Source organism: Mirounga angustirostris, unplaced genomic scaffold (genome assembly GCF_029215605.1).
Source record: "Mirounga angustirostris isolate CCGP_5_RB_7025 unplaced genomic scaffold, mMirAng1.0.hap1 SCAF_14, whole genome shotgun sequence".
In the NCBI taxonomy this organism is placed as follows: Eukaryota; Metazoa; Chordata; class Mammalia; order Carnivora; family Phocidae; genus Mirounga; species Mirounga angustirostris.
This window is the reverse complement of record NW_026991722.1, coordinates 47,168,600-47,180,979: the sequence shown is the minus strand read 5'-3', so window position 1 is coordinate 47,180,979 and position 12,380 is coordinate 47,168,600. Positions and strand designations below refer to the sequence as shown.

Below are 12,380 nucleotides of genomic sequence, written 5' to 3'. Positions count from 1 at the left end.
CAACCGCAACATGGGAAGAGAAGAAAGAATGAGAACAGGGACGTGGGAGAAGAGAGCAACAAGATGGCCGTGTGAGGAGCCACACCAAGTCCTGTCTAGAGCATGGGGCGCCTACAAAGGGGAGGACTTCTGAGGGAAGGGACAGGGCTGGAAAGGGTGAGGGACAGACAATGAAAAAAAGGATTAAGTGCCCTGCTGCAGGGTTTGGATTATTACCCTTCAGGCACTGGGGAGCAATTAGAGACCTGGGAGAAAAGGATGTCATGAGCTGTTTTACACAGATAACTCAGGTGGTAAAATGGAAGAAGGTCTAGAAGTGGGACGGAAAGAGGAGGAAAAGCCCACAGACCAGTCAGGTTCGTGCAAGGGTCCAGGCAAGGGTGGTGCTGTGAAGACAGCCAGTGGGGGGACCAGCATTCCAGAACACATCCTGAGCCAGACCTCTGCTGGGCACTCAGGAAGGTTCTCACAGATGAGCCGAAGCTCGGCCCTTCAGAGCCCGTGGCTAATGGGCTCCGACTGGAGGTCAGGCCACCCGTGTGGGGCAAACACGCTGCAGGGATGTAGCCAGAGGCCAAGTCCCATCAGCCCACACATGGGACCCTGCCACCACATCATGGATTTGAGAGCTCATCCAGAGGCTAAAATCCGTAAGAATTACAGAAGGGAGGTACGGACGAGGAAGGACGAAGAGATACAGCCTCGAGTTTAAGTAACTGGTAGATGTTAGTGCCATCACACGATACAGGGGATACGGGGGAAGAAGGAGATCTGTGCTTGGTTCTGGGTGCGCCGGGTTTGCCAGGCCCGCAGGACCTCTGGGGGCAAAGCCCACGAAAAGCTGGGGAGGGAGGTGAGAGCCGGAGACACGGAAGTACAGAGATCCGCGGGTGGGAGCGAAGCGGCCCACAGCAGTGTTTCTGCACCGACCTGAACCCATCTCCCCTTGGATAAAACACTAGCCTCCTGCATCATCCTCTCTGCCAAAATCTTGTTGACTTCCATTTTGTAAGACAGAAAGTAAAGAGCTTTTCCCTTTAAATATAAAAATTGAAGAATATAAATTGTTCAATTTTCAAACTGCCCATGGCTGCCCTGTACCATCTATCCTGTGGAGAACGCTGGTTTAGCGTATACGGGCATGCCATTACTGTTTTAGGAAACAGAGCAAATGCAGCCTAAGCACCTCAAGATCACATCCCAGTAACAAAAACAGAACAGAGCTTAAGGCCACCAGACCAGACCAGAGGTCAGAGTGGCTGCCTCCAGAGATGTGGTTAGTTGACTGCACACTCAAAAGTGACAAGGAATAGGGGCACTGGGTGGCTTAGTCAGCTGGGCATCTGACTCCTGGCTTTGGCTTAGGTCATGATCTCAGGGTTGTGGGATCGAGCCCCACGTCCGGCTCAGCGGGGAGTCTGCTCGAAAGAGTCTCTCTGCACCTCCCCCGACTCGCGTGTACACTCTCGTCCTCTCTAAAATAAACAAAAAATCTTTTTAAAAAATGACAAGGAATAATTTCTCTGTCCCCAAAGTGACCCAACAGCCATGGTGGCTGTTTGACTGGCCGAACGACTGTCTCCTGGCCACGTGAGTGCATTCAGGGACAGCAGGCCTATCAAGTGCAGGCTGCTCTCCCTGCCATGGGCACAGACTTAAACATCACGTCACAGTCACCAAGCACTGTGACTAATGCAAATGATAACTGCAGCCTGCCCAGCTAGATGGGCCTCCAACGGGAAGCCGCTTCAGCGCCCTCCAGTCTGAACTGCGCACCAATCCTACCCTCACTTCTCAAGGGGACACTGCACATTTTAGTTCATTTATTTTGAGAGACAGGATGTATGTGTGTACGTGAATGCATGAGAGGGGTGGAGGGAAAGGAAGAGAATCTCCAGCAGACTCCACGCTGAATGTGGAGCCTGATGTGAGGCTTCTTCTCACAACCCCAAGATCATGACCTGAGCTGAAACCAAGAGCTGGAAGCTTAACTGACTGAGCCACCCAGGTGCCCCAACATTTTAAAAACAATTTGATATCATGGTATGAATTCCTATTTTTAAGACAGGAAAAAGCACTACAGGCTTCTGTTTTTGTACTACGATACCACTGGTGGTATGGCAGATGCAACTATGTGTTTTCATTCCAGGCATGAGTTAAAGGCTCAGTTTATACACTATGAACACTCCCACCCCAGGACCTTTGTACTTGCAGCCTGTGTACCTGGAACACTTTTCCCTCTGATATTCACAGGCTCCCTCCTCTCCCTTCCGTGCGAGCAGGTGTCCACTCCATCTAAAGCGGCACACCCCCACTGCACTCATCTCCTTGCCGGGCTTAACTTCTCCAAAGCTCTCATCTCTACCTGGCACGAGCATACATCTATTTATTCAGTGCCAGTCTCCCTGCTTTCGAACGTGTGCTTCACAGGGCAGGGACATGCTGTGTGCTCACTGCTGGGTCTCTGGCACGAACAACCGTGTGTAGCGACAGCAAGTGCTCCCAGGTCAGTGGGATGAATGAATGACCATCTCCCGTCACGTACCGTACACAGTATAGCAAGTGCGTGTGGTAATCTGCATACACAAAGAAGTCATCGCCTATTTTGTGGTCCAGCATGGAATGGCTGTTCTGGAAGTAATTTAACACGCTCATAATGGTGCAGTTCTTGTTATAGGGTGAGAGGGGGGCCACGCAGATGTCTCCAAGTGTCACAGTCTCATTGTTATAAAACGCCGTGATATTTTCAATGGCGGTTTGTAAGTCAAGAACCTGAAAGAAGATTTTAAAAACAAATCCAGAAACACATCAGATTTCTCTCAGATTGTGACTAATCATTATTGCCCTGACAGGTCAGAAGATAAAAAGTATTTGGGGAAAATGCTTCCTCACACAAGGAAGAGGATTAAGACGTGCTGTGGTAACGTATCTGACGGCACCAGGAGCCCCCTCTTAGAGACAGCTAGCTGGGAGAGAGACCCTGCTGAGAGGCGTCCGAGAGGCGGCAGGGGACACTGTCACCAGGACAGAACTCAATGCAGGACACACAAACATCCCCCCCTCCCCGCCCCCCCACAGCGGTGAGCCACAGGGCCGATGTGCCCGGACCTCCCGATCACACCCTCTTACCAACAAAACGCCCGCTACTCCTTGCTCTGTGCTACAGTCAAACTTACATATATGCCCGTATTTCCTAACACAGAATACGTTTCGGGAGGTAAATGACTACATTGTGCATCTTTTAGAACAAGTTGGGAAAAAGCAACAGTCACTGGGTGGAGAAAAGATTCTGCTACAGGGCACCTGGGTGGCTCAGTTGGCTAAGCGTCTGCCTTTGGCTCAGGTCATGATCCCTTATGGGGCTCCCTGCTCAGCCTTAGCGGAGTGTCTGCTTCTCCCTCTCCCTGCCACTCCCCCTGCTTATACTCTCTCACTCTGTCAAATAAACAAATAAAATCTTAAAAAAAAAAAAAAAAGGAAAAATTCTGAAGTCTTGAGACCATTTTGATATTTCTTAAGACAAAAGACTTTCGGGGCACCTGGGTGGCTCAGTCGTTAAGCGTCTGCCTTCAGCTCAGGTCATGATCCCGGGGTCCTGGGATCGAGCCCCACATCGGGCTCCCTGCTCAGCAGGAAGCCTGCTTCTCCCTCTCCCACTCCCCCTCTCTTGCCGTGTCTCTCTGTCAAATAAATAAATAAAATCTTTAAAAAAAAAAAAAAAAGATAAAAGACTTTCTGTAGGCAAGAGCCATATTTCAAAGAAAAATCACGTGATTGTGCAACTGCTCATCAAAAAAAATCCGTGGGATGCCATTTATTCATAGACCGAGTTCTCCAGGGCAAGTGTGACCAGGGAAAATGGGAAGGCTTCGAGGCCTCTGTAAGAGAACGGGACGGATCTCATTCCGAATGCACCTCTTACCAAAGGCAGGCTGGGGCCCACATTCAGGCAATGAAAAATTCATTCCTGCAGGGGGGGGTCAGCAGTAGCTCCTTCCTGGACCCCCAGCACAGCATAAGAGGCTTCATTCCTTGGGGTCCTGGCACATTACTTTTCAATTACCAAGGGAAAAATTTACTAAGGTAAATTATACATTCTGCTTCAATGGAGAAATGTTCATCTCAATTTCAAGAAAGAAGCCAGCCCTGCTATATGAAGTAAATACACAAGCAGTCTACAGTCAATTTCTTATAAAGTTCAACATCCACCGTTTACTTTCTTGAAAAAGTAAACGAAAAGCACCTTTCCTTTTTTCACTGTTGAGATTTTCAAGCTTTCTCACTACGTTCAGCCTCATTCTGACATCAGGCAGAACTGGTCCACATGGAAAAGCCAGTTAGCATATCCCTGGACTCCCGGGACTGATTTCTGCTAAGAGCACATTACCTGGTGCAAGATTCCTACGTCGAGCGGGGGCCCGAAGGGCACGTCGGACCCTGAGGGGTACGGCTGGTAAGTGTGCACGCTGGTGTGGGGGGCCTGGATGATGAGCTGCTCCGTGCGGAAGAAGGGCCCAAAGTGCGTGTCAAAGTACTCTTTCTCCAGGCGCGCCCGGCTGCCGGGGGCGGACCACAGGTCCACTGGGTTGGTCGTGACCCGCACAAACACCAGGCCTGACGAACAGGCGGCGATGAAGGCCAGGGAGAAGAAGATGATGCAGCCTGGGTTTCGGACGCAGAAAGAGCCCCACTGGGAGAAGAGCCGCCTCAGACTGCCCTCGAATGCCGCACTGAGTGCGTCGCAGCATGACGCCTCCCCTGGAAGAGCGGGAGAGGAAGGGAGGGTGGAGGTTAAGAGCCAAGCCATTCCTGAAAGCCGGAACAGGGAAAGCGTTAGCTACTGCCACATGGGCGGGCACTGTGCCCGCACCAGGGGTGGCACGGGGTCCTGCGCTGCTCCCCCCACCCTGACCCTCAGCACCTAGCTGCTCAGGAAGGCACCCTGCTTGCCTGCCCACCGTGACAGCCGTCCCCCCCCCGCCCGAGGAGCGATGCTCGCTCAGGGGCACAGTGCTCTGAGCGCTCTGTCCACAGCGGGTCCCAGCCAGCTTTGCGGCTACACCTGCTCTCCGCCTGTTCCACCAGCCCCTCCGGCTCTTGCCCCCGTGCCTAACTGTCCTACTACGGTTACTCAGGACTTGTTCCCGTCTGCCAGCACGGCCAGGACCCGTCTGTCTGGATCACAGCCATGTCCTTGACATGGGCACACTGCCTGGCCCAGACCGGTGCATAGACGCTTGCGGAGGAGACCAACACTGGAGCCCACGCACTCCTAACCGTGTAAGTACAGATGCGCCTACCTTTGTCACTGGCATTTACAGAGAAAGCGATGTTGCTATCAATGGGCGTGTACTCGGAGACAAAATAGTGCTTTCTGAAAAATAAAAGCACATAAGTAGTATCAGTGGACCTCTGACATAATGAGGCTGTTTTTCTAACAGTCCTGTAACCCCATTAAAAGCTTACTTCCTCATTCTGTCCTCTTCCTCCTGAACCGCTGCCCCCCGCCCCACAGGTTCCCTTGCTCTAAGTCCTGCTCACCACTCTCAGGAGAAAATTTAAGAAGGTATTTTTTTTGGGGGGGGATATTTATTTGAGAAAGAGAGTGCAAGAGAGAGCGTGAGCACAGAGACAGGGGGAAGGGCAGAGGGAGAGAGAAACTTTAGCAGACTCCACACTGAGGGCGGAGCCCGATGTGGGGCTCAATCTCACCACCCTGAGATTACGACCTGAGCCTAAATCAAGAGTCATATGCTTAACCGACTGCGCCACCCAGGCGCCCCTAAGAAGGTATTTAAAAAACAGATTAATAAAGGATAGTTTCACCTTGTAGCCTTCATTTAGGTTTAAAACTTTAGGTCCTTTAAAAGCAGCGAATGGCAATTCGCATACCTAGTGCCTAGAGCACCGTTCTAAACATCAGTCTACATCAGTCTACAACACAAGGACCGAGGGCTCCCTGTGGAAGAGGTGGATTCCAGGGCTGGGGCAGGGAAAATACAAGATGAGTCTGGAACATCTTGTGATTCCAGAAACTAAGTACACGCTTGAGAAAGGTGGGGCATGTTAAAAACAAAACAAAACACAGGAGTCAACCAGAAGGCGCTCTCAATGGTCAAAACTGGAAGAATCTGAGCAACAAAACAAAGGACAGTGTTGGATAGAGCCGACAAAACTAAAAAAAAAAAGTCCATGATATAAATATAATTGAATCAATAATGAAGTAGAGCAGGAAGGATAACTGTGTGTACAGAGTAAGTCCAACTAGTAAAGGTAGAAGAAATACAACCAGACCACCAATCACCATCGGGCAAACACCACAGCAGTAACCGCCGCAGACAAGAGCCACCAGTGGATGCTACAATCAGTGGACAGTTTTAGGAGAAACAAGGTATCAGCCCAGTTTTGACCTATCTCCCTTAGGATATTGATCAACTCCAAAGGAAGAAGCCGCAATTCTACAGGAGAGAAACCCAGCAGACACCCTCTTCACCCAGTGACGAAAGTTAATATCACCAGTGAAGAGACCTATCGAGATCGTGTAGCACCGAAACGAGATGCTGAGAAAGACGCATCACTTCTCTGATACTCTTGTCACAAACACATAACCTCAATCTGATCGCGAGATCAGATAAAGATCTGATCAGATAAAGCCTGAGGGACATTTTACAAAATAACTGTCCAGTACTCATCAAAAGTGTCCAGGCCATAAAAAAATTCCAGAAAATCTGTCACAGACTGGGGGAAAGTAATGAAAAGAAGGGGAATGTGGAGTGGGGTCCTAAACAGAACAAGGGCAGCAGAGATTTTCCTGGTGATACTTGATAAAGAAAACGTACTTCCTAATCAAGATGCGAATATCTAAAAGGACTGCAGACAGTACTGCATTTAATTAGATTTTAATCAGATTCAGCTCTTAAGACTTTCTGTTAAAGAGTGGGTGGGTAATGCACAGTGCTTTAAAAATCACTCATCGTGGGCGCCTGGGTGGCTCAGTCGGTTAAGCGTCTGCCTTCGGCTCAGGTCATGGTCCCAGGGTCATGGGATCGAGCCCCGCATCGGGCTCCCTGCTTGGCAGGAAGCCTGCTTCTCCCTCTCCCACTCCCTCTACTTGTGTTCCCTCTCTCACTGTGTCTCTCTGTCAAATAAATAAATAAAATCTTAAAAAAATAAATAAAAATAAAACTCACTCATCGTTTTGAATAAATCAATGAAACCAACTTCAAATGTTCAAATGTCTAACCAGGTCTTTGCTTACTAATTAAGCAAATCATGGAGTGTACTCACGTGATCCTTGTTTCTTGGTTTAATTAACCAAGGACTGCCAGGCGAAAGCTGGGAGTGCCACTTGGATCACCTATGCTCCTCACCCTGCGGATCACACAACACTGCTCACCTGTAGCACCACACGGCAAAAAATGCTCCAAAAAACACGAGCAAGAACGCCATGTAGGTGGTCCACATGATGACGTACATGGCGTCCAGGCCCAAGAGTCTCCAGGGAGCTGGAGCGGGCGGCGGCTGGGGCTTGGGCCCACACACGGCCGAGCAGTCCTGGCAGCTGCATGGCCCCGTGACGTCGTCCACAGACTCATCACAGCCCTTGGTGGCATTGTTCATGGGCTCCATCCCATGGGCCGGAAGATCTGCAGGGAGCATGGGCTTGAGTGAATAGCTCAGTAAAACAAATGACAAAGTGTGCGTTCGATGATATTGGAACCCAGTGATGGAGCGCACTGGTGACACACGGACCACCACCGTAAGAGCAAAAAGGACAGAGGCTTCCATCTGATCACACGATGTTTTGCTGCCTCGTCCTGTAAAAGTCTGAGTTCCTTCCAATAACTTCGGGCACAAGTCCTTGAGATTGGAGTACCCCACATTCCACAGTAAACCTCCATCAAGGAGTGAGTCTAACCGGATTGCGGGGCTCCTTAAAAGGCCTCCCTAATGCTCTGGCTTTTAAAAAATACAAAACAAAAACCCAGGCTCATTCTTTCAATTGGGTAGCAGCACCTGAAGGCAATTCCTCCTCCTCCGTGCTCACTGCCAGCCCCTAAATTAACCAGGGGGTGGGGAGAGAATGTTCTAGTTACCTCTCTCACTGGAGAGAAAGTCCAGGAACTAGTTATCTGAATTTATCTTCCTGTTGCAGACTAAGGTTCCTGGGCTCTAAAGCCACATCATAAATGCGCCAAACTTGGCAGTCTACCTGAGAAAATGGGTGTGATGGTGAAAGGCGCCTGGCCGTTGTCCTTATTGAACATGTACTCGATCCAGTTGGTGGCGTTGCAGGCTTTGGCGTCCTTCCCACACAGGAGCCCCAGGGCTTTGTCATTACTGGAGGGGGCCTCCACATCCCGGCAGGCGTTGTACATGGCTGGCAGAGGAAGGAGGGGAAAGGGCTGAAACACCACACTGCTTTAGTCACTGGGGGAGAACTTACAAAAGGTTCCTTGAATGCGGGCGCGGCCATCTGCACCGCGCTCAGAAGTCATGGGCTGGTGGGCGAGACACAGTAAACACTCAGGGCAGGAGTGGAGATTACCCTTGACACAGACTTATCACCCTGCCCATAATATGCTGGGCTAGATTCCAAGTGACTTAAACAGAGAAAAGACACGGGAAAGGCTTTACGTCATCCCACGTAGCTCAGAGGAGTCTTATCACCACTGCAGAGACGAATGTACGAAGGCTGAGAAAGGAGAAGAACGAACCCTGGTGCCTTTTCAGCCAGTGAAGCTGGTTCCAGAAATCTGAGGCAGGAAGCCCTATGGCTGAAGAGTCTGGAACTTACGGAGGAAACTGATTTTAGGGCACAGGCCACATGTGAATGACCTAATACGGACCCTCTCTTTTGGCTCCATTCTAATACACATAAAGACAATACACAAAACATGGGACAATGTCAATGACCTTTTGCACATTAAAAAGCAGTAGTAATGGGGGCGCCTGGGTGGCTCAGATGGTTAAGCGTCTGCCTTTGGCTCAGGTCGTGATCTCAGGATCCTGGGATGGAGTCCTGCATCGGGCTCCCTGCTAGGTGGGGAGCCTGCTTCTCCCTCTGCCTCTGCCTCTGCCTCTCTCTCTCATGAATAAATAAATAAAATCTTAAAAAAAAAAAAAAAGTAGTAGTAATGGGTCCTGTATTAACATTCATTTACCAGTCCCTACTGCAGAGGCCGCCTTCAGGCACACAGGCTTGAGCAGTGGCAAGTAGAAAGGGCCCATCAGGTGACCCACCTCCAAATATCCATAAACCCTAACGGACCAATGGGCTACTTACAACCGGGCACAGTTACCAAAAAAGGGAGAATTCCATACTCGCCATACCTCCTCATATTCCCCCTCTAAAAACAGCCCCCACCCACTGCCTCATTGCAGTCAGCCTCTCCTGGGCCGCCCAGCCTGCTGTTCCCCCACGCCCCCACCCTCCCCTTTGTTCTGCCTCAGGTGATTTTTTTTCACTGCCCCTGCCACCAGCTTCCAGCTGGTCCTTGTCCCACATTTGAGGGCCCCCATCCAATCAAGAGACACCCCATTTAGACACCACACCTACTTGTTAGAAACTTCCCAGGATCTTCCTCCCTAAACTTTAAGGAGATACTTAATAAATTCATCGTGTTTTACCCTCACTCTTGAAACGCAGTTCGGGTAGAGTGACTTAGAACTATGATGATTCCACTGCCTTCTGGCCTCTGTCACTGCTGGTAAGAAAATCTCCACATGGCATTCTTTTAAAACGATTTCTATCTTTTTTCTACTTCTTTTTAAGATACTTGTCTTGGAGTTTTATAGTTTTTCCATGCTGTATTTACATATGGATTTTTTTAACAACTTTACTGAAATATAATTCACCTACCATACAATTCACCTATTTGAAGTTCCCCTGAATACCCTTCCCTACGAATACTCACCCTTCCTGAAGGTAAACCACAACCTGAATTTGATGTTTATCTTTCCTATGCAGGTTTGTACACTTTCATGATATGTTGTATCCATAGATATTCAGTACTATTTAATGTAAACAACATGCTACATATATCCTGTAACTTATTTTCAATTTTTTAAGTCATTCAAGTTGAATGACATAATTCATACATTTTAACAGTTTTAAGTATTCTATTATAGACTGTGACTATGCTCCGTTGTATTTATCCATTCTCCTCTTAGTTAGCATTTAGTGCCTCCAATTACTTATTTTTTATTTTTTAAAGATTTTATTTATTTGAGAGAGCGAGCGAGCATGAGTTGGGGGAGGGGCAGAGGGAGAAGCAGACTCCCCTCTGAGTGCGGAGCCTGAGGCAGGGCTCAATCCCAGGACCCTGGGATCATGACCTGAGCCCAAGTCAGACGCTCAACTGATGAGCCACCCAAGTGCCCCTATTTCTTTATTTTTTAATGGACTTCTTAAAAGAGTTGTTTTAGATTCACAGTAAAACCGAGCAGAATTCTCATATAACTCCTGCCTCAACACAAGCACAACCTCCCCACTATCAACAGCACCCGAGTGGTGCATTTGTTACCTGAAGAACCTATGATAACACATCACTGTCACCCGAAGTCCATAGTCTATTTTAGGGTTCACACTAGGTGTAGTACATTCTATGAGTTTTGGCAAATGCATCATGACTTGTACCCACCATTACAGTATAAAACAAGCCTCACTGCCCTTAACATCCTTAACATCAGAACTCTTTCATTTCAATCATTTTCAACAAACGCTAGATGGTCTTTCTCAGATTGTCCCATGATTTCTAGGTGTTACAGATCTCTTTCTCCTGCTGGTAATGTGTTTCTTCTCTTCTCTTTCTCCCTTATGGTAATGGGTTTCTTCAGAGTCAAATCTCCCCTCCTCTACTTTACCCTCCCACACCCTCTTCTCAGGTTTTGCAAAAACTTGTGAAGTTACACAATTCACGTCCACTAGAAACAAAGTTCTAATGGCTTCCAAAATGTACAGAAATAAACACACATGCACTAAAAATTTCTATGTGGGAACTTACAGTTAGGAAGGAGCTAAGCAAATACTTTAAAGAGATTGTTTTATGGGCTGTAGCTCAAGTCCTAGATACACATGAAGCAGCAACTCGTGTTTCATGGCCAACAGAACTAAAAATTATCATTTTCATACAGCTGACAACTGAAAGGAACAACTGAATCCACTGTCCTGATACCAACTACAAAAAAAGAAATAATTAGAAGTTTACTCACCATTGGCAAAACTCTCTCCGACATAGTACTGTAATTCTTTTACGTTTGTTTTCGTCTGGTTTGTAACAGGATCAACATAATCTTCAGTTTCTGTAACATTCAGAAACTGACTTTGCCGGGGGCTACATGTCAGCTCGCAAAACAGGTTCATTAGGTTATAAAAACAGGATGCACATCTAAAGAAAAAGTAAACTGTATTTTGTCTGATCTCACAAACAGGGCCAGCAAAAACATGATTTATGATAAAGAACATTTAAAATCTATTATAAAGTGACAAATTACCTACAGACATCTTTAACCCAGCCATTCTAAACCTAAAATCAGAGATCTCTTTAAAAAACTGCCCTAATTATTACACATATGTTGTCGAGGTATAATTTCAGAAAGAGAAAAATGCTTTTCTGAATTCTGTGCTTTGTAATTTATGGACATGTTTTGTGTTGAAGCTAAAGGGACTAGGGACCGTCACGCTGACAATTCTTACGAAGAAGAAAAACAAGGGAAAAATGAGATTCACACGTTAGAATGTTCACCTTCCTACTGAAGGGCTTTCTTCAAGCCCCAGGTAATCCCTTGGCCCTCTCTAAACACAAGAGGATTTCCCCAGGGCTTGAGAGGCTAAAGGACAGTGGTGGTGTTCTCTGGCTGTATGCACTGCAGAAGCACACGGATTTTCATGAGAACTACAAGCTGTCTGCTCTCCTTCAGGTTCATGGCTGAAGCTCCTAATGTTGACTTACTGGGTGGCAGAACTGTCTCCCCAGTTGGGTTCACTGTTATCTGCAAAAGCTGCTGCTTCATTAGACCCGCATTCCCGCAGCACAACCAAATCGTAGTCACTCTTGACTGATCCCATGCAGGTGCCAGGGACACAGAACAGGGAAGGTGGTCCCAGCCTTCAATGCCCCTGGTCTAGTGAGGGAGCAGACATGCACACTGACCCGCTTTCAGGAGTCCCGTGCTTTACCGTGACAAGCACAGGAACCACAATTACACCATCCTAATGGAAACTGCTCCTGGGGTGCAGATTTCTACCACGTTCTATGGATCACAAACTCTTGCCACGTTACTACGTTTAATCTCCGCAATCATCGATTTCGACAGATGCACAATATTCCTTAGCTTCTCATTATTTGCTATTAAAAATAGAGCTGATGACACGGGGA

The 12,380-nt window shown here is 47.9% G+C and overlaps 1 protein-coding gene across 6 annotated transcripts in view; it reads right to left on the bottom strand.

Annotated features, from left to right (window-relative positions):
• Window positions 1-12,380, bottom strand: part of NPC1 (NPC intracellular cholesterol transporter 1) — a 51,742-nt gene that overhangs the window by 23,704 nt on the left and 15,658 nt on the right. For all 6 annotated transcript variants that reach the window (XR_010407280.1, XR_010407281.1, XM_064577809.1 and 3 more), the window contains exons 4-9: window positions 11,215-11,390; window positions 8,213-8,380; window positions 7,397-7,646; window positions 5,301-5,374; window positions 4,388-4,758; window positions 2,546-2,772 (exon numbers count right to left, since the gene is read on the bottom strand). Coding sequence is in view for 4 of the 6 variants with exons in the window: in XM_064577809.1 (XP_064433879.1) it covers window positions 2,546-2,772; window positions 4,388-4,758; window positions 5,301-5,374; window positions 7,397-7,646; window positions 8,213-8,380; window positions 11,215-11,390 (1,266 nt within the window). In the remaining 2 variants the exon portion in view is untranslated. The remainder of the gene's footprint in view (window positions 1-2,545; window positions 2,773-4,387; window positions 4,759-5,300; window positions 5,375-7,396; window positions 7,647-8,212; window positions 8,381-11,214; window positions 11,391-12,380) is intronic.